Here is a 23753-nt window from a genome sequence, read left to right as displayed (position 1 = left end):
TGAAAAGGATTTTAGAAAATAAAAATATGTCCTTCGTAACAACTTCTGGTAACATGGGACCAGAATATACTTTTTTTTTTTTTTTTTGTATTTTTAACTGTCTGAAGACAGCAAGTAGAAAAAAGTAACCATTATCTGGTTACCAAGCATTTAGCTTCTTTTTAGATTAGTTTCAATCATTATCAAGAAATTTAACTATAACATTTAGATTATGATTAGCCTGACATTAGGTCACTAAATATAAAATGTCTCATTCTGAATCAAAAGTCTATTATATCTCAAACACGAAGCAGTACAACTAATCAGAGTATGTGCTTAAAGTATCACTATAGTTTTGTCATCTTAACAGTAGTTTGCTTAGGCCAGCAGCAAAGAAGCCTGGAGAGCCAGTGGTGATGAAATCACAAAAGGTGTTTTCCACAGCTTGTTGATAATTGAATATTTTTCCTTGCAAGAAGTGGTCCAATGCCTGGAAGAAGTGGTAGTCAGTTGGTGTAAGATCTGGTGAATACTTGGATCACAGAGAGTTTCCAAGTCCAGCTTCTGTAGTGTGAATAGCATTGCTTTTTGCAACAGGTGGTCTTGCAAGAGAATTGACTTGTCTCTATTAATCAATCTCAGCTGATTAATTGCAAGCAGCATCCTCATCATTTCATCCAATTGATTGTGGCAGACATCCACTGTAATTGACTGACCAGGGTTCATGAAGCTGTAGTGAAAAACACCAATGCTGGACCACCAAACAGACATCATTAGCTTTTTGGGATGAATATTTGGTTTTGGACTGTGTCTCAGCACCTCACCTTTATCCAGCCATTGTGCTGAATGCTTGCAATCTGTCAAAAAAAAATCCATTTTTCATCAACATGTAGCAATATGGTGTGGAAATGATTGGCCTTTATGTCATGACAGCAAAGAAAGGTAATCTTCAAGATGATTTATCTTCTAATGATAATTTAATTCATGTGGTACCCATCTAGCCAGCTTCTTTACCTTGCCCATTTGTTTCAAATGGTCCAACAGTGTTGGAATAGTAACATCAAATCTTGCTGCTAATTCACGCATAGGTTGAAATGGATTACTTCCACTATAATTTTCACCTCATCATTACCAACCTTGGTATCAGGTCACCCCATGGCTCATTTCCAAGATTAAAATCACCAGAATGGAACTTTTCTAACCATCAACACACTGTACATTCATTAGCCAGATCGTTCCCAAACACTTCATTGATGTTGATACTTAGAGCTGTCTATGCTGCACGAGTTCCACAATGGAACTCATATTCGAAAATAATAAGTTTTGACTTATCCAAGGTTTCACAAAAATTGCTCTAAAAATTTTTTTGAAAGACAATCAGAAGGCAGAACATGCATGTGAAAGAATGGGAATGTACCTCCACAATAAAAAAACAAATAACAAAAAACATAAGAGGTATCAAAGTGAAATGTCAGAGCTACCAATCTGTCAAACTTAACACTTAAGGAAATTGGAAATTCTATACTTAATAACCTAATACAAAACATTATAACTTTTACGATCTTTAAACAACAATCTTTTGAATTTAACCTCAGACTTTCTTGAATATAATATACAAAAAGACTATCTTTTTCAGAAACAATCTTTTTATTGCTTACTACTGCCCTCTAGTGCATTTCCAGAACATCAACAAGGCTAAATAGTTTTAAATGCTTCTAGGTCAATTATAATTGCCTCCAATTTGTTTGGACTTCCAAAAATAAATCACCAACTCTATTTTAAAACTGAAATGTGTTTAAAATAAATGTATACAAAATATATTCCTAATACATTCTTTCACTGCTAAGTTCAGAATGGCACCGTTTCTCTAACCACCTCTCCTTTATCTGTAACAATGGTTTCCAATTCTGAGCTTTAGATTACTGCAAACAGTCAACACCAAGCACTGCCTACAGACTGAATAAATGTTTTCCACATATTTGTAAAACCTATTATTCAAGGACATATATGCTGTTACAACTAATGAAACAATATAAGTAGTCAAGACTTTCCTTTTAAGTATTCATTGATTTTAAGACATATACATTTTCTTACATTTAACATCAGTGAAATTTGGATGCATCTCAAAATTGAAGGCATCTTATAATCACTGGGTAGGCAGACATTATAGCATATTATCATTACTTGTACATTCACAAATTTGGTCACAGCTGGTTATATTATAGTCACTTCAATAGAGTCACATGCATTCTTGGTACAGTTATTGAGTTTAATTGCCACTTATGCTGCATGAGATAGTACTATGATGTGACATTGACACAAAAAGAATATGTAAGTAAGAGGAAAGAGAACTTAGAAGCATAAATAGTAAAGCAAATATTCATTGGAACAATGAGTATAATTTTATATTTTCTTTCAAAGCAAGAGTCAAGTGTTTCATAGCTTAAGAAAGGGATATATCCAAAATAGAAGCTATTTTGCATTTTTCTTTTTAGGTATATGAAAAGGGATTGCCTTTCACACGGTCAAGACAAGAAGCAACAATTAAACAATTTAAATTTACAGAATGGCTATGTTAGCAGCTTCAAATAAAATCCCAGATACAAGACTAGAGAACCCAAGAAAAGTTGAATCAATTCTCTTGATAGCAGAAAAAACAATATACTTTTTTAGCTCCCACATATGAGAACATTCAATAAATTACATAAGATATTCAATACTTTATTATAAAACAGTTTAGTGTTAAATGATTTTGTGTAACTACAGGTGTTCTGAGAACATTTAAGGTAGGCTAGGCTAAGCCATGATGTTTGGTAGGTTAGGTGTATTCACTGCATTTTCAACTTAATGATATTTTCAACTTGCGATGGGTTTATCAGGAAGTAACCCCATTGTAAGTCATAGCATCTGTATTGTACAGTAAAACATGGACATCAATAGCCAATTCAAAAACTGATTCTGAATTTTCAAACTCCAAATGTGAAGTTTTAGGAATGCCTGTCCAACTTATTTCACTCCTATTTTCCTGGTTATATACGTATGTAGAAGAGTGATGAAACATAAAGTCTAAGAAATCTCTCTCACTAAAAGTAAAACAAAAATTATAAATGGCCGGATACGGTGGCTCATGCCTTGGAATCCAAGCACTTTGGGAGGCCAATGCAGGAGGATTGCTCAAGGCCAGGAGTTTGAGACCATCCTGAGCAACACAGTGAGATCCCCCCATCCCCTGTCTCTATAGAAAGAAAGAAAGAAGGAAAGAAAAGAAAGAAAGAAAGAAAGAAAGAAAGAAAGAAAGAAAGAAAGAAAGAAAGAAAGAAAGAAAGAAAGAAAGAAAGAAAGAAAGAAAGAAAGAAAGAGAAATACTTATAAATGATTATGAAAGCAGTCGGGCACAGTGGCTCATGCCTATAATCCTAATACTCTTGGAGGACGAGGCGGAAGGATCACTTGAGCTCAGGAGTTCAAGACCAGCTTCAGCAAGAGAGAGACTCCATCTCTACTAAAAACAGAAAAATTAGCCAGGCATCATGGCACATGCCTGTACTCCCAGCTACTTGGGAAAGGCTGAGGCAAGATGATCTCTTGAGCCCAGAAATTTGAGGTTGCAGTGAGCATGACGCCACTGCACTCTACCCAGGGTAATGAATGAGACTCTGTCTCACAACAACAACAACAACAAAAACCAAAAGCAATGTCATGAATTTTTCCTTATAAGTAGTACATAAAGTGGTGCATCTTATAATCAGTGACATACATTCAATGAAATATGACATCAGATGGAAGCCTGAAATACTTGATTCTTAAAGGGGTTTCTGTCTCAAATGCTATTGAAAACCACTGTTCTAGTTCATAAGGTGTTATGGACTGAATGTGTTTCCTTAAAATTCATATGTTGAAGCTTAATCCCCATGTGGTATTTGTAGGTGGAGCCTTTGGGAGGTAATTAAGTCATGAGGGTGGATCCCTTCTGAAAGAGATTAGTGTCTTATAAGAAGAGACACAAGAGAGCTTGTTTCCTCTCCCTCTGCTCTCCACCATATGAGGATACAGTAAGAACTGCAAACCAAGGAAGTGGGTCCTCATCAGACACCAAATGTTCAGGCACCTTGATCTTGTATCTACCAAGCTCCAGAACTGTGAGAAATAAACGTTTGTTGTTTGAGCAATCCCAGTCTATGGCATTATGTGTTAACAGCAGCCTGAACTAAGACATGGGGACAAGAAAACTTTTGATGGGTACAAGAAGAAAATATTCCATATTTTATTTTTGTCTTTGGGAATCCTTAATTTATTACTTTAATTTTCTTTAATCTTTTAGTTTATATTTTATATTATGTTAGCATAAGAATATATGAATATGTATTTATAATTCAAAAATATCCTGGAGGGCACATTTAAAGTTTTACTTACAATGGTATATAATTAAACAGTTTAGCAGTCATTGGTTCTACAGGCACTTCATTGGTCCACTTTACATGAAGACATTATTCAACATTTCTCCACCTGGTGGCACTAAAAAATTAAAATATCTACATAGATATTTGTGCCTATGGGTTTCACTTTTTTAAATCTAAAAAGTATCAGATTCCCTTTCAATGTAAGCTTAGAACAATATGAAAGCTAATACGTTGTTTGACATTCTCCTCCTAAAACTGAATGCCCAATTATTTGGCTATTCATTCAAGTTATGGTATTGTAGTCAGAATCTTAGTAAAATTTAAATAATCAACTAGTTTTAAAAATTAAAAATAACATATCTAAGAAATTCATACTTGACCGATACATATAAAGTACAAAAAACATGTCTAGTCTCAATATAAAACATTAGTTACAAATTCTGTAACAGGCATGATTTTTCATTTAATAATTAATTCTCTCTATATAGGGGCAAAGTACTCTAAGTATTAATTTCCCACTCTGGGTATTTCAATTAAAATTAAACCTCTTCTATTCCTCACAAATATGTACTATACCCACTTTCACACTACATCATAGGAAAAGCCCAATTATCAGGCTTTTCCATGATTACTTAGGAGAAAACTTTGGATTCCAACTATAAGAAAATATAATTAGAATTATTAATCATGTATCTACAATAAAACCAGTTATCTATAAGTGGTAGATTTTCAATGAATCTCTGCTAAAGTTTGAGTATTACTTGCCCACTTTTACATACGGGGAAGCTAGGGATCAGATACTAGATTTTACACAAAGATTCATACTCATGACTAGAACTCAGCTATACACACTATGAATGCTCCTTTGAACAGGATTACAACTCACCTACCCTTTCTCCCTCCAGACACCATAGATATTAAAACGGACCAAACCATGGTTTAGTAGAAAACATTCTCGGAGCTTTGGGCATACTTACAGAACTATTTATATGACATTACCTGTTATCCACACTCCCCCAACCCCAACTAACCACCATTCAATTATAAATGCCTCTTTGATTTCGTCATCTTTGAATAACCCACATTCTCACTGATCATCATACAATTGCTTTTAGGGTTTGATCTGCTCTCATTGAGAGAGGAAAGAGGTTGTGAATATTCACCTGTTTAAGCTTAATAGTGATCATTTATTGGGTGGCCAATAGAATGCAAGATTTGGTAGATTATTTAGCTAAATCCTCACAACTTTATTTCTTAAATATTATCCCACTTTAAAGATGAAGAAATTTAGATAATAAAGTAGGTCAAAGGACCAATGGACTTAAGAACCACACTTAAGCCTCTCCACTAAGAATCATAATTGTAGTCCTGCTGCTTAAAGAAAATGAATAATATAACTCCTAGGAAGCTGAATCTTAATGTGCTATTATTGATACATTGGAATCTCTCCCTTTACCTTATGCCCTAAGTGGCCCCTCCCTAGCTATACAGCAATTCTTCTGTGTCTTTCTGGTTCCCAGTGTCAGTCCCATCACAAGGTCCTCTAGTTGTTTTACCAGCGTCCTTCAGCCCAGCCCTAGGTACAGTAAGCCTTCACTAACATCAGTGATGGGCTCTTGGAAACTGTGACTTTAAGCAAAATGTTGTACAATGAAACCAATTTTACCATAGGCTAATTGATTAAGATCCTATGGTGTATTTTTGGTCAGAAAAACATCTCCAAACTTCTAAATAAACATCCAAACACTTCTAATAATTAACATTGAAATACAGGTAAGCTGTACTTATATTTAGGAAAGATTAATAAAAACAAGTGAAATAATCACCCAGGTTTTGGTGAATCAGTGAGTGACGAAGCTTGTAGTGGTGGTGGGTGAAATTAAGGAATAAATGTTTGCGAAATGAAAACTCTAAGGTGCACTTCCTACCACCACACAGTTCAAAACAATAGGAAATATGTTGGGCTAGCTGAGTGTTTTCATATCGCTATTGTATCATTTACAGATTTTTACTTTACCATAATCTGTATTCGTTCATTCATTCATTTTCCAACCTGTTTATTCTAGTCAGGGTCACGAGTGGCTAGAGCCTATCCTGGCAGCTCAGGGTACAAGGCAGGAACCAACCCTGGATAGACCACCATTCCATTCCATCATAGGGCGCACACACTCACACTTTTAGACATGCTAATTAAACTAAAGTATACATCTTTGAGATGCAAGAGGAAAGTGGAATACCCAGAGAAAACCCTTGCAGACATGGGGATAACATGCAAACCCCACACAGACAGTGGCCCACTCAGGAATTGATTTTTTTTTTCTTCAGCACTATTATAACAAAGCAACATTGAATGAAATGGCATTATATGAGGACTTGCTGTATTTTAAAAAAGTAAAGCTCTTCTAAGGATATTTTAACTCATTCAGTATGATTATTATATTTTACTTAGTTGATTATTTAAATGATAATTTTCAAAGTTTTGATTTGAATAATATAAAATATTAGTTTAAAATATTTACCTTTACAATAATATTGTTCCTACAGAGCAGCCCTCTTTCAAATAGTTTTAATAATTCCACTCCTGATGCTCACCGTCATAGCTTATATAATTCATAGCCACCAGAGTACTACTGTTAAAATGTTTCTCAAATCCCATTACTTTCTATTTAAAACCTTCCAATGACTTTTAACCTCAATCAGAATAAAATACAAAATCCTAACCATGGTTTATAAGGCTCCATGTGATGTGGCCTCTTGCTCTCATCTCATGCTTTGTCACTCTTCTCCTTGTTAACTGAGCTTAGCCACAATGGCTTTGTCTCCTTGCTAGTATCTAAATACAGTATATACGTTCCCATCTCAGGATCTTTGCACTTACTCTTCCATCACGGCTTGCTTTCATTCCATTCAGGTCTCCACTCAGATGTTAGAGAATGAGGTGGGGAATCTGTGGCCCTGAGGCCACATGTGGCCTTCTGCATCCTTGAGTGTGGCCATTTGACTGAATCCAAACTTTACAGAACACTGGTTCTCTCTCCATTGCCCTGTGGGAACTGGGGTTCAGGGAACCAACACAAGAAAAATCCTGATCCTATGGCTACTGCTATTGCTGTGAGTGACAAAAGTTCTCTGTCTCTGACACAGAAGTCTTACATCTTCAGCCACCATCCATAAAACTCACAGGCTGCAAATAGGTAAAATCCTGGGCCCTTCATAGTTCTTGACACTGACATTAAATAGTCTTTTTCCATTTGTTTCTCTTGACTAATCTTTCATCAACTGCTATATCCTCATTTCCCTACAGTTTTCAAAGCACTTTTACAAACAGTATCATCTAACCTTCAAAAATCCCTGTGAGGCATTTTCTATTACCATTTAATAGGGAAGACACTGATCCAAGAAGGTTAAAAGATAAACCCAAGATTAACATAACAAATCGGTCAGAGAATAGCAATTAGAATCTAGACCTAACTTCTAATTTGTTAAGTAGTGAATGCTTCTTAAAAGACAAATAAGTAACATGCTCTAGACATATTCTGTGAGATAGAAGGATAATCACCCACTGATACTAGATGGCAAATTCCTTATATAGTAAGACATAAAAACACAAAAATAACAAGGAGTAATAAAACTGACTATCCAAATAAGCATCAGTAAGATATAAAATGCAAGTCTTTTAGGATTCTTTTATTATACATTATGACACATGAATGAGCATGTAACAAAACTAGATTCTGCTATTACACTAATAGCCCATTTCTTATGTCTAAAGAAAGACATATTGAGTAAACATCCCAAAATGTTTCCTTTATAACCAGTATTTTCCATCTTTGCAAGAATTAAGAGTGCTTTAAATATAAACTTCATTAATCTGAAAGGTTCCAGATAATTTTAATGCTTCTTACATGCTTGGGGTAGATAAGAAAGGAGCATTTATTATTAGCTTTTCCTCTATAATTTGAGCAAAAGACCCAAAGAGCAGTCTGTACACAACTTTGTTAGTCATTCACACCTTACAATTTCTAGAAAGACTAAAAAAACATTAAAGACTGAGAGTATAAGATTAGATCCCATATGCTAGAGAAGTATCAAGATATATAAATTATCTGATTTGAAAATCCCTATGTCCCCAAGTAGGATAAATCTACTGAATCAGTAACAGATACTAGTCTATGGTTCAGAGTCCTAGTATGCTTATGAATCACTAATTGTATTATAATATAGTATACGACCACCTTCAGAATTCATAAATCATAAAATTTGTTCCTGAATATTAAATTTCCCAAATATAGATAAAATGATTGTGACTAAGTAGCTTAAAATTTTCTCTTAAGCAAAGAAAACTTGAAGAAAGAACTAAAATATTTTTTTCTTGCTGATTTTCCTGAGTTCTATATAGATTCTAGTTATCAGCCCTTTATTGGATGTATAGTATGTGAATATTTTCTTCCATTCAGTAGGCTGGCTGTTTGGTCTCATAATAGTTTCTTTGGCTGTCAAAAAGTGGACAAAGGACATGAACAGAAACTTTTCAAAAGAAGATAGACTAATGCCCAACAAACATATGAAAAATGCTCAACATCTCTAATCATTAGGGAAATGTGAATCAAAACCACAAAGAGATATCACTTATCTCCAGTGAGAATGGCCTTTATCAAAAAGTCCCCAAACAATAAAAGTCAGTGTGGATGCAGAGAGATAGGAACACTCATACACTGCTGGTGGGACCACAAACTACCAGTAGTATAACCTTTGTGGAAAGTAATATGGAGATACCTCAAAGAACTACAAGTAGAACTACCATTTGATCCAGCAATCCAATTACTGGGCACATACCCAAAGGAACAAAAGACATCTGCACTACAATGTTTATAGCAGCACAATTCACAATTGCAAAGGTGTGGAAACAGCCCAAGTGCCCATCAATACCTGAGTGGATTAATAAAATGTGCTATATGCATACCATGGAGTTCTACTCAGCCACAAAAAACAATGGTGATCTAGTACCACTTGCATTCTCCTGGACATAGCTAGAGACCATTCTACTAAGTGAAGTATCACAAGAATGGGAAAATAAGCACCACATGTACTCACCATCAAATTGGTATTAAGTGATCAATACTGAAGTGCACATATAGTAGTAACATTCATCAAGCATTGGACAGGTGGGAGGGGAGAATGAGGGGATGGGTATATTCACACCTAATGGGTACAGTGTGCACCATCTGGGGGATGGGCACACTTGAAGCTGTGACTCGGGTGGGACAAAAGCAATGTATGTAACCTAAACATTGTACCCCCATAATATGCTGAAATAAAAAAAATAAAAAATTTTAAAAAAGAACTAAAATATTAAAAAGGAAAATACAATTAAGCTCAATAGATTACCAAGGTAAAAGAATTGCTTTCTAAGGCAATTCTTTAACTCAATTATCACCATTACACTTACTGTGTAAGTTATAGCTGCCAACATTCCAATCAAGGTCAGAGAACTAATAGAAAACGACAATGCAGCTAAACCATCTGTAAAGAAAGAAAAACTTTTTAAAAAATGAACATATATACTATGCAAATGTTTATATTCAGCAAATCAATACAAAATATAAAAAAACTAGTCTTCTTAGACATTCTGAAGGAATAAAAACCAATATATCTTACCATGTCCTTGAAGTGTTAACTTCAAGTGGAGAAAAGAGTTTGTAAAGAGCTCTTCACAAATTGATTTGTAAAAGATCTTTCAGACTAGCTAAGATTTTCTTTCCTTCACCTCTTAAAATTAAGAGAAAAATTACTAATTATTGGGCCTAAAAAGAAATCAACAAAATATTAGATGCTCAAGAGGTAATGAAAAGATCACCAGGCTTTTCTCAATCACAAACGCTGAGAAATAACTTTATGTAGGAAAGCTGTTGACCTTGATTGTTCTCCTTTCTCCCCTCAATCTTGATACTTAAGTTTCTTTGTTCTTAATTTTCAGATAAGTTTTTAATAGATATCGTAAAACTAAAATCTTAATTAAAGAGTTTATTTCACTTCTTAAATTGAAAGTATTAAATTGCCTACTTAGTAGAAAAATAAAAGCAAACACCATGGAAAATAGATTCAAATGTAACACCAAAAAAGGGAATACTATGTTAATGAGTTGTATTTAGGAAATTATTTAAAGAAAAGCCAGTGCGTGAGGGGCAGGGGTGATACTTTCACATAAATATATCAGATTATATATGAAATACTATGAAAATTTGAATATTCTTAAGTAGGAGTAATAATTTTTCCAGTTTTAATATAGGTCCTATTGGGCTTGTATTGACCTATTTCAAATGCAGGTCCTATGGAATCAAATACAAGGCTTTGATTAATTTAATGAATTAACATTAATCTTTTATAAATATTAATAAAATTATGATGACCTATCTTCTTAAAACTCATTTCTTAGTTTTACATGAGGTCTGACCAGAAAGTATCCAGCCATTGTTAATATAACGAGAACAGTTACATGACTGGATATTTTCCAGACAGACCTAGTATAACACATAAAGTATGTTATTAACACAAATTAATAAATTATGCAAGGCAAATTTTTATGCCTTAATTTTTTAAAATTATATTTTATCAAATCAAAGACATTTTGATGCTGCTACTTTCTTGTTCTTACCAGAAGTATCAACAGAAGGTTTTCATACAACTAGGACAAGTCTGGTATCTGGCTGATAGCAATTTTAAGGTATATCAGCACTTATAAAATACATCCCAAAAACAGACACATAAAAATCTCAAAAATTATGTGTTTTAGAATTGATAAAATGGAGCATTATGCTAATGTATATGGCCAATCACAAAGTTAATATTACTAACAGTCAAAATCATGTAAACCAAATCATGCAAAATTGATCACTATGAATTATTCCTATTTGGGTAAAGGATGAATAAATATGCATTAAAGACACTTGAAGATAAATTCTCTTGACATTGTAGGGTCAATGATCTAGGTACATATACCTTTAGGATATAATAAATAGATCCTATTGATAAACAAGTTATGGCATATTTATAAAATATATTACTCTCCTGAAATAAAAAGGAACTACTTATACATAGAAATTTTAAAGCATTAGAAGCCAGACATACAAAAAATCATATTATTCCATGTATGATATTCAAAATAAAGCAAAACTAATAAAGTGGCAAAAACTATACCAGTGGTATCCCTCATGGGAGATGATATTAATTGAATAGGCATACTGAGAAAACTTCTGCAGTGATGAGTGTGTTCTATAGCTTTAATGTAATCAGTTACACTAATTATATACATGTATACATAAGATTTATACATTTTACTATTAACACATATAAAACGTATATTTAAAAAAGGTTAAATATCCCTCATGCCTGAAAAATGCAGGAACATGTGGTAATGGACAAATAAGACTAGAATTAAGAATAGTTGTATGACTGTTTTGAACCTAAAAAGTCTGCTGATCCAAAGTGATAAGCAAAATGTACTCTACAATATCGTGTTTAAGATTTGAGACAAAAAAAAAAAGACTGAAGAGAATGAGATTACAGAAATCAGAATAATGCTACATACCTAATCACGGATTCAAGTTATACTAATACTCATAATATAACTTATAAAATAATGTTTAGGGCAGAAGATTAGTTACTAAAAATACATGAAGGAGCTAATTAGAAGAAAAGAAGCAATTTACTTCTCAGCAATAGAATCAAGGTGCATAAATCTTGACAATTCAGTATTAGTAGATGCCAGGCCTACAATCCTTATTCTTGCTTGTATCAGCAAGATATTAATGGACCACAATTTACAAGACAAAATCTTAAGTGGAAAGCAAGAAAATTAAAACTTATACAGCAGACTCCAAGATGTAATTTAATCATCAGAATGTATAGTACCTATCAGAACAAATAAATACAAAAGCAGTAAACTTTTTCAATATAATGTTCATAAAAATAAGTATTCTAGGTTTCCTTGAAAATCAAGTTACTACGTTCAAATGCACATGAAATTCTGAGTAACATGGTACATATTCTTATTTAACATTATTTTCTAATGCCAAAGCTATCTTAACCTACCCCCCTGAACCTGCCTAGATTTATTTCTCCAAAAACTTAGGTTACGTGGACTAAGTTAAGGAAAATTTTTGGAAAAGCAATGCCAAAATGTTTTGGTGAGGTAAATTTATAATAAAACATTATTTAATTCATATGAAATCTCTGTAATTTACATTCTGCATAAAAGATTACTTGATCTCAAAAATATATATATAGGGTTCTCTCTTACTAATTAAAAATTAACAATAAAAACCAATACATCCAGTACATTTCTTTAACATATTATTCTATATTACACTAAGTGAATTAAAGGTCACACAGAAATTATACCACCTTCACTGCTAAAATACTTTGATGAAAAGATTACATTTTTTTCAACATATTAATTTTATAAAGCAGTCAAGAAACTAGCTACATAATAACTAGATAGCTAGAAGTGAACCTTAACACCACAAGGGTCTTAATTTGTCTAGCATACGTTTAACAAATTAGAAAAATTGTGGGGTTGAATTCTTAAAGTAAACACAGGCTTTCTCAAAAGTCCCGAGGATCAGGAAATACAAATTACTGTGAGTTTTTTAAAAAGAATACTTACGACTACTTCCAAGTTCTTCAAATAGGAACTTCACTTTTTCCCATTCTGTAGAATTTTTGTTATTGGGAACACTCAATGGAACGAAAGCACTACAAAGCAGAAAATAACTTTGTTTAATGGCTTTAAAGATAAAAGGTTAAATAAAATGGTCTGAAACAAAATGTTCAGTAATTTTTTAAAACAAAGATCAACTTTTTACCAAAACAATCAATCTGCAACATACACCGAAGGGTGCGCCTAAACTATCGACACAGTTTTGCCATCTTAACAGTAGCTTGTTTATGCCAGCAGTGAAGAAGCCTGGAGAGCAAGTGGCAATGAAATTGCAAAAGGCATTTTCCACGGCTTGTTGAGAACTGAGTATTTTCCTTGCAAGAAGTAGTCCAACGAGTAGAAGAAATGGTAGTCAGCTGGTGCAAGGTCTGGTGAATAGGGTGGATGACAAAGAGTTTCCAAGTCCAGCTTCTGTGGTTTGAGCAGCATTGTTTGTGTGACATGTGGTTGTGCACTGTCTTGCAAGAGAATTGGCCTGTCTCTATTGACCAGTCTCAGCTGCTTAATCAAAAACATTCTCATCGTTTTGTCCAATGGCTTGCAGTAGACATCCACTGTAATCAACTGAAGTTTGTACTAAATAATAACAGCACTGGACCACCAAACAGACACCATTAGCATTTTGGGATGATTATTCCATTTTGGACTGTTTTGGCACTTCACCTTTAACCATCCATTGTGCCAAATCTTGTGATTGTCAAAAAGATCCATTTTTCATCACACCTAACAATATGGTATAGAAATAGTTTGCCTTTATGTTGTGACAGTAAAGAAAGGCAAGCTTTGAGACAATTTCTCTTCTGATGCTCATTTAATTCATATGGTACCCATCTATCCAGCTTCTTTACCTTGGCCATTTGTTTCAAATGGCCCAACATTGTTGGAATAGTAACATCAAACCTTGCTGCTAATTCATGCATAGGTTGAGAAGGATTTGCTTTCACTACAACTTTCAGCTCATCATTGTCCAATTTGGTCTGGGGTCATCCATATGGCTCACTTCCAAGATTAAAATCACCAGAATGGAACTTCTCAAACCATCCGTATACTGTGCATTCTTTAGCCACATCCTTCTCAAACACTTCATTGATATTTTGAGCTGTCTGTGCTGCATTGGTTCCAAAATGGAAAACAATATTTGAAAATTAACATGAAGTTTTGACTTCTCCATGGCTTAAAAAAAAAAACTACTCTAAAAAAAATTTTGAAAGATAATCACAAGCCAAAATGTGCATTTGCAAGACTGAGGCTGTACCTTCACAATAAAAATAAAACAAGAAGTGTCAAAGTGAAATGTCAGAGATATTAATTGTCAAACTTAGTACTTAAGGAAATTGGAAATTTCACACTTAATAACTTAATACATTATACATGCTATTCATATATTTTCTTTATCAAGTTAGCTGACCAATTACCACTTCTTCAAATCTCAGTTCAAATATTACTTCCTCTAAAGTCTACCAATTCTGAAAGGCAGAGTGAGAACTTGCTCTTCTATCATCAATATCTAGACTTTATCCCTTTTTAGAGCACTTAAACATTGTAATTCAAGATATTTATTTGTCTTCCTGATGTAAACCTTGAAGACAAATACTATGATCTTCCATCTGTAGCCCCAAGACCTAGCACAGTATCCAACACACAAGTGCTCCAAAAAAGATGAGCTGTATTAAGTAGTTAAACCTACTCTACACCTCTGCCCACCACCTGTCAGAAAGAGGAAGAGAAAATGCCTACTGTTGTAAATGTCCGAGCCCCTAGTTCTTGGTCTTGTCCCTTGAAACCTTTGTATCCTTTGCTTTAAAAATGTTGGAGCCTTTGTACTCAATGCCAAGCTTTTGTTACAGATTAATTTTTCCATAAAACCATTTTGAACCAATCAGTAATTTTAAAGTTTTGTTTGTTCTAAATGTTAAGAGTTCAGACTCACATTCTATTAAAATGGAGGCACAGGAGTGGGACCTTGTTCTGTTAACACCAGGAACCACCTGGACTGGGTGACGGGACAGTGTGCAGCCCTTCTGCCCCAACCTGAGCAGACTGGGAGGGGCTGGCAGCAGAAGGTTCCCTGCAGGTGGGTGGTCACCTGAGTGTGAGTCTCAAATTCACAGACCCCCTTTGCCCCCTAGCCCTTTAAACATGAGAATGGGCTCATGACCGCTTAGCCCCTCAGGACAAGATGTGGGTCCAAGATATGTGGCTGGGCTCCTAGCGGCCCAGGAGCTGCCGGGCTTTCTCCTGCATGAAGAGTTGGTCCTTGGTCCCCTAGCTGGCCATCTTTGCCATAAAATTATCTACTGCTTAATCAGCAAAAACACATCAATTAAACTAAGAGTATGCTACCTTCAAAAATATTTCAAGAAATGTAGTCAATCACTTAACCTTAATGTATATCTCATTCAAATATTTACATATGGTAATGAGAAGAACATTGTCCTGGATAACGAAAACACTACTAGTCTTTAATTCACTATTCTTTTATTCTGGCAACTGCAAAGATTTGTAGTTCCATTCCGGTGGTTCTCAGTCATGTTCTCAATCGGGTTGGTTAACTACTGGCTGTCTGTGTTTATAAATAAAGTTTTACTGGAACACAGGCATGTTCTTGTTTATGTATTATCTATGATTACTTCAAAGCTACAAGAGAATAGTTGAGTTATAGAGATCATATGTATCATAAACCTAAAATACTTACTATCTACCCTTTAAGAAAAGTGTGCTGATTCCTGTTCTAGATAATTTAGGTTTACCAACAAGAGACCTCCTCATAAACATAGAAAATTAACAAAAGTAGATTTGCACTCTGCATGTATTCAAGCACACAAAAAGTGTTTAGAAGAAATAACAAAGATGTTATATTTTGTGGCTGTTGTTGAATGGTGATATAAAAAGTGGTTGGTTACTTTTTCACATTTTGTTTTTTTCTTTCCTACATTTTCCTGAATGAGCCTCATCATTATTATCATTATTCAAATAATTCTATTTCCACTGTCAAGGTAAAAAAAAAAATCAAGACTTACCCAACTAAAAGAAGAAGTGCACAAATCACAGCAAATCCCAAAGTGTACTTGAGTGCCGTTTTAATTTGCTAAATGCAAGGAGAAAAGAGTTATGACATTTAGCAAGCCCTTTAAAATATAAAATATTTTATATTTTATAACAGCATTTTCACATCAAATACACATTGATAGTCTACAGTGTAAAGTTTTGCTGAAAAAAACCTTAAAATTTAAAGAAAAATTAATGTGTATACCACACATCTTAAGTATCTCTGCAAAATACATGAGATTTTCAAATCTTTTCAATGGTTAGGTTCTCATGAAAAGCAATACATCTAAATCATAGTTTATTCACCAGTGGGCATCTTTGGTAAAATCATCAAAATATTTAATAAAATATTCCCCCAGAGAGCAATCAGAATCTACAATGCCCCTAATCCAATTCATCAAAATGGTTTATAATGATGAACACTTAATATACATGTTTGTGTGTATATATGCATACATGTGTATGTATAGATTATATATACACACATATATATGTATGTAAGTATACATGCACATGTGTATATATATATTTATATACTTTAATATATAAATATATCATGCCAGGCACTGTTCTAAGAACTTTACATATTTTAACTCATTTAGTTCTCACAACCACCCTAAAATAGATGCTGTCATCCTTACTTTAGAGATAAGGAAGCTGAGGCCCAAAAAGGTTAAATAATTTGCCCTAACTCACATAGGTCATAAGTGATTGAACAAGGACTAGAAACCAGGAACCTGGGAATTTAAAAGCTGTATTTTGCTTGATGCCCACAATGCAATTTTTGCAAGCTACACATCCAATAAAGGGCTGATAACTAGAATATACTTAGAACTCAAGAAAATCAGCAAGAAAAAAATCAAACAACCCTATCAAAAAATGGGCAAAGGACATGAACAGAAACTTCTCAAAAGAAGACAGAATAATGGCCAACAAACATATGAAAAAATGCTCAACATCTCTAATTATCAGGAAAATGCAAATCAAACCCACAATGAGATATCACTTATCTCCAGTGAGAATGGCCTTTATCAAAAAGTCCCCAAACAATAAATGTTGGCGGACTCGGAGAGACAGGAACACTCCTACACTGCTGGTGGGACTGCAAACTAGTTCAACCTCTGTGGAAAGCAATATGGAGATACCTCAAATCGATACAAGTAGGTCTACCATTTGATCCAGCAATTCCACTACTAGGCATCTACCCAAAAGATCAAAAGTCACTTTATGAAAAAGACACCTGCACTTGAATGTTTATAGCAACACAATAAACAGTTGCAAAGTTGTGGAAACAACCCAAGTGGCCATCAATTCATGAATGGATTAATAAAATGTGGTATATGCATACTATGGAGTACTATTCAGCTTTAAGAAACAATGGTAATATAGCACCTCTTGTATTTTCCTGGATAGAGCTGGAACCCATTCTACTAAGTGAAGTATCTCAAGAATGGAAAAACAAGCACCACATGTACTCACCAGCAAATTGGTATTAATGGATCAACACCTCAGTGGACATATAGGAATAACATTTATCAGGTGTTGGGCAGGTGGGAGTGGGGAGGAAGGGAAGGGTATATACAAACACAATGAGTGAGATGTGCAACGTCTGGGGGATGGTCATGCTTGAGGCCCTGACTCAAGGGGGTAAGGGGACATGGGCAATATATGTAATCTTAACACTTGTACCCCCATAATATGCTAAAATAAAAAAAATAAATAAAAGATTACAAAAATAGACATTCTGAACATGGATGGAGAAGTGAGTTACAATGTTATATTTCAAAGAAGTCAGAAATAACATTTGTCCTCTCAGACTAATGAAGTCTCTAAAAGTCACCTTTTAAGATTTAAATTCATGTTTCATATAGTAAGTTCTTGTTCACAAAGAATGTAAGATATTCTTTAGGGAAAAAAACTTAAGAAAAAGTAAAAAGGATACAAAAATCAACCAAAGGGTGGAGGAGGATGTGATTTAGAATTGAACAGAGACCATATATATCTCATTGAGATTTTATTAAATTTGTAACCAGCTACTTTACCTTACATACCTTGGGTTTCTAAATATAGATATACATAGTGTCTACAAATAATAATTTTGACTTTGTTTATAACTATTAAACATCTTTTTTTTTTCTCTCTAACACACAGTACTGATTATCACTCTAGGAGTCATTTAAAATACTGCTAATTACTTGCTCTTGATCTTAATGTAAATGCTCTTAAGGTTTCATGCATGATTAGGCATGATGTTGGCTTTTGAGTAAATATACTTATTTTTGTATTTACGTACAAAACATAAACAAGATATAAAAAAATTTCTGTAACTCAATAAGAAGACATTTATTCCTATTATACTATTTCCCCTTAAGAAAAAAGTATTCAATTTTGACAAATATCTTTCAACATACAATTTCTTCTTTAACCTATTAATTACAATATATTAATAGATTTCCTGATTCTAAACCGTCCATGCAATCAAAAAATAGGCCCTACTCTGTTATGTTATACAATACTAATATATTTAAGGTATCCCTGAATTATATTTATTAATATTTTAGTTAAAAATTTTATAGAAATACTTAAGTGATATTGGTCTCCAGTTTTGGACATGCATGTGTGCTCTATTTGTCAGGTTTTTGTATTAGTGTTATCCTGGATTAGTAAAAACAACTTGTGAGTGTTCCTTCTTTATGCCCCTGAAGAGAGGTCAGCAAACTACATTCTGTGTGCCACATTTGTCCTGTTTTAGTGGATTACAAAATGATCATTAAATATTATCTCTGGATATGTTAACACTATAATGGCAGACTTGAGTAGTTGAGGCAGAGCCCATATAGCCCACAAAGCCTAAATTATTTACTACCTGGCCTTCTACAGAAAAAATTCTATACCCCTGCTCTAGAATTGTTTTGTCTAAAACAATAGTCATAAGTCATATGTGGCTACTGAGCACTTGAAATGTGTCTAGTTTGAATTGCTACAAGTATAAAAAGCAATCTAAAATTCAACATTTAATAATGTTGAACATATTTAAAATAATATTTGGTATATTAATATTATATAAAATACAATGAATAATTAAAATCAATTTCTTTTTACTCATTTTAATGTTGCTACTAGAAAATTTAGAATTCCACATGTGGCTAACATTATATTTCTATTGGACAACACTGCTCTAAAATAAATTCAGAGTCATGTCATTCTTTGAAAAGGAGGAAATAATCTTTTTCTTCCCTATATTAAAACCTCTGAAATAAAGATACTTACAGTGCATTTACTAGTATCATCATCATCCTTTTCTTCATAGTAGAAGTAGACAAAAGGGATCCAGAAGAACACACAGAACAATATAACAGAATATAAAGCTGTGGAAACAAATCATAAACTGAGTTCTATTAATTACATATGTATTTAATCATAGTTATCTATCTATATGTATATATACTCACTTTCCAAATGTTCTCCCCCATCTGATTCCCTACATTCATGACTCTATGTGTACAGTATGTAATATCCTTTTCTATCTATCCCCTGTCCCAAGAAATCAATAGCACTATCAGAATAACAAATCATAATTCAAGTTAAATATGGGGCAATTTCTAAAAACAACAATTATGTCAACAATAATGGTATCAGCTAACATCTGAACTCTTACTATGTACTAACTGCAGTGCTGAGAACTTCCTGTGAACTATCTCATTTAAATGAACTTTAAATTTTGTATTCACTCCGATTTAAATTTCAGTACAGTTGGCACAACATTTGCCACTCTGGCAAGTTAAAGAAACAGCTGTAAATGATATCATTCCTTTGATATAAATATTAATAATTTCTCCATCTTAAGTTTTAAAAACATGGAATATTATGTAACTGATCTTACACAAATCATGATAGAGAAAAGGCAAGAAGAATAGTAAAACAGTAAAATTAGATTATCTGTCTCAGCAGTCTCCAACCTCCATACTCAGACCAGTACTGGTTCGTGGCCTGTTAGGGACTGGGCCACACAGCAGGACCTGAGGGGTGGGCCAGCAAGGAAAGCATCGTCTGTATTTACAGCTGCTCCCCATTGCTCACATCACCACCTGAGATCCTCCTCCTCCTTCCCTCTGACCCCTTCTGTGGAAAAATTGTGTCCCATGAAACCAGTCCCTGTTGCCAGAAAGGTTGGGGGCCACTGCACAGTCTATCAATGGGACACTTAGGTTGCTTCCATATTCTAGCTACTGGGAATAAATGCAGCTATGATCATGTGGGTACAAAGAACTCTTAAGACCCAGTTTGCAATTCTTAGATTACATTCTAAATTAGAGTCTAAGTTAACTGATATTAATTACTATTTATCTGCCTTAAAATAATGTTATATTTGAGATACTTTTAACCAGTAGTCAAAATATTTATTTAAATTCAATATAGAGCTTAAGTTAAAATGTGAATAGCCAGAGACATAGTACATTTAATAATAAAAACAGCATAAAAAACATTTGGGACTTAAGCTTAAGAAACCTATCTTTAAAATCTGTGTATTCACATTTATTTGCATACTTGAAAGTTCATGAAAAATAATAGTACCAGTGTAATTATATAAAGCAACTACAGAATAACTATTGCATTCCTTTGTAAAAGTATTTGTTATGACCTCATAATCATTAGGATGATTACTATCAAAAAATAATAATAACAATAAGTGTTAGCGAGGATATGGAGAAACCAGTACTCTGTGTACTGTTGGTGGGAATATAATATGGTATAGCTGCAGTGGAAAACAGTATGATGCTTCGTCAAAAAGTTAAAAATAGAATTACATATTCAGCAATTCCATTTCTGGATATGTATCCAAAAGAATTGAAAACAGGGTGTTGAAGAGTCATTTGTACACCATGTTCACTGTTGTATTATGGATGAACCTGGAGGACATTAAGTGAAATAAATAAGACAAATACTGTGTGATTCCACTTATATGAAGTACTTAGAAGTCAAAATCATAGAGGCAGAAAGTAGGATGGTAGTTGTCAAATGGGGATGGGAGGTGAGTGGGGAATGGAAAGATATTGTTTAAGGATTATAGAGTTTCAGCTTCATAAGATGAAGAATTATGGAGATAAATGGTGATGACAGTTGCATATTATGAATGTATTTAATATCACTGAACTTTACAGTTAAAATGGTTAAGATGGTAAATTTTATGTTATGTATGTTTTGCCACAATATTGGGGGAAAAAGCATTTGTTAGTAATGTATAATAAAACTCAGTTTTAGCCTCTGTTGAAACAATAACTGTAGGAGTTACAGAATTTTAAACATGATCTCAATATTTGCTATCACTGTCTCATTTATCTGGATTTACCTGGAGGCCACTTATGAAACAGTCCTACTGCATGCAACACAGATTAAAAAACTCGAAGGGTAAACACAACCCTAAATAACCAAACGAAGGGTCTGAGTTAAATTATACTGACCAATCTCAAAATGACTTTCTGAATTTGGCGCTATAGATATTTAATGAAATTTATGCAGTCTTTTAATATTATGAGCAACTAATGGTGACAGTAAATCTTTTAGAGTAATGACTATTAGTGTGTCTAGTATAAACCAAAGAATAGAGAGTATTAACATTTCTATTGCAAATCTAAGAGCCAACAGAAATAAACATATATTCAAAAATTCACTGAAATAAGTTATTCCAAAGCTTTACAAAATTAAACATAAAATGTCAAGATTGTAAATCACCATAAATACCATACAAATATTATAATTAAATAATCAAAAAATTTGTGTAAAATTGGAAAAAAACATGAATTAGCACAAGAAACTTTAGTGGGCTGATAGCAACACACCAAAAACTTCAATAAACAGATACAATAAGGTTTCACTTCAGCCTCAATACTTGGTGGCTTTGGCCTTTAGACAGCTAAAGAGCTTCATGACTATTGTGTAAACATTACTAGTGTTCCTGAATTGGTGTGATGAATGATCTTATGACTGCGTAATTTAATATCATATTCAATTAGCATAACAAGGTATAAAACAAATTCTTGTAACTCATTAAGAAGACAACCTATTTGAAAAAGTAGACAAAAGACTTATACTTCACATTAGATGACATACTCAATGGCCAATTTAAATGGCACATTTAAAAAGATGCTCATCATCATAAGTAATCAGCAAAATGGAAAAATAAACCCACAAGGAGATACTACACACTCAACTGAATGGCTATAATTAAACTGGGAATACCAAGTGTTGACAAGAATATAAAACAACTAACATTCTCATACTTTAGTTGCAGGAGTGAAAAAAAGTTTTCAATGCTGTAAAAAGCAGTTTAATAGTTTTTTTTAATCAAGTTAAACATACACCTACCACGTGACCCAAAAATTATATTACTCTATCAATGAATTACAACAGTACGTACAAAGAAAGTGTTTCTGCCCAGAATAATCTGTTTGAGTTGCAGAGTTCGGGGTTTTTATTGGAGATTTGTAACATAGATATATTTGCCTGAGTGACCAGCTCTCATTACCAAAACTATAGACCCCCAAAAGGAAATCAAGAGTTCACCAAAAATTGTATGTTTTGCACAAACAATCTAAACAAGATAGTACTGCATGGCCCCATACTCAACTCTACAAAACCACCTTATCAATTAGTGCCATAGATAACACCACAAGGGCTAAGTTCTCAGAAGTTGGTCAAGGGTCAGCCACATAAGCAATCCCTTTCTAAAGGCAGATAAGAGTCAACAGTATCAGGTCTGCTGAATTAAATCTTTCACAACAAGAATGCTGCTCATAACATTATTTGCAGTAAACAAAAATTGGAAATGATCCAAATGTCCATCATAGTGAATAGACAAACAAATTGAGCAATGTATACCTATAAAAGACTATCACACAGCAAAAAAGATGCATGAGACACAGATGAATGTCATAGACCTTATGCTGAATAAAATAAAAGGCCCAGATACAAGAGTGTATTTTCTATGATTTAACTTAAGGAAGTTCTAGAACTAGTGAAACTTATCTATTATGAGAAGTCAAAAAAGTGGTTGGGGCAACTCCTGATTGTAAAGAGATACAAGGATGGCAACCAAAATTTTCAGATGTCACTGGTAGGAGTGCCCGCAAAAAGACAGTTTTTAGCAATTAGCATCTGGAGGAAGGAAGTGGGGAACAGAGAGAATTCTGAAGAGACTCGATAGTATTCCTCCAGTAGTCTATGACTCATAATAGGTTAAGAACAACTGTTCTAAATATGTCCCTTATGCCACATTCTAAGCTATCTTCTGATAATCTGTTCTTTCTCAGTGTCTTCATAAAGATTTCTTCCTTTAGTCCATAAACGTAGACTGTAAGGACAGAATTAAGTTAACATTATTGTATGTTTTGGATCAGGTCTAATGTCAAGCTTGGCTTACAAGTCTTCAAACGGGGAAAAAAAACATTGCTGTTACCACTCTCATGAAACAGAAATTGCTTCTTTCAAAGTTCTATTTCAAACTCATAGCTATTTTCAAAGGCAAACTATTCTCAAATCCAACAGTTATGGTACTCTCATATCCTAAGATCTTTATAAAGCATGCTTTTACTTATAAATGTTTTTGT

The 23753-nt window shown here is 33.6% G+C and overlaps 1 protein-coding gene across 1 annotated transcript in view; it reads right to left on the bottom strand.

Moving 5' to 3' along the window:
* Positions 1 to 23753, bottom strand: part of LMBRD1 (LMBR1 domain containing 1) — a 107343-nt gene that overhangs the window by 60604 nt on the left and 22986 nt on the right. The window contains exons 4-7 of the mRNA XM_012779846.2: positions 19417 to 19514; positions 16119 to 16186; positions 13045 to 13133; positions 9829 to 9902 (exon numbers count right to left, since the gene is read on the bottom strand). Coding sequence (XP_012635300.1) covers positions 9829 to 9902; positions 13045 to 13133; positions 16119 to 16186; positions 19417 to 19514 — 329 coding nt within the window. The remainder of the gene's footprint in view (positions 1 to 9828; positions 9903 to 13044; positions 13134 to 16118; positions 16187 to 19416; positions 19515 to 23753) is intronic.

Source organism: Microcebus murinus, chromosome 5 (genome assembly GCF_040939455.1).
Source record: "Microcebus murinus isolate Inina chromosome 5, M.murinus_Inina_mat1.0, whole genome shotgun sequence".
NCBI classification, from domain to species: Eukaryota; Metazoa; Chordata; class Mammalia; order Primates; family Cheirogaleidae; genus Microcebus; species Microcebus murinus.
This window is presented reverse-complemented; position numbering and strand designations above follow the sequence as displayed.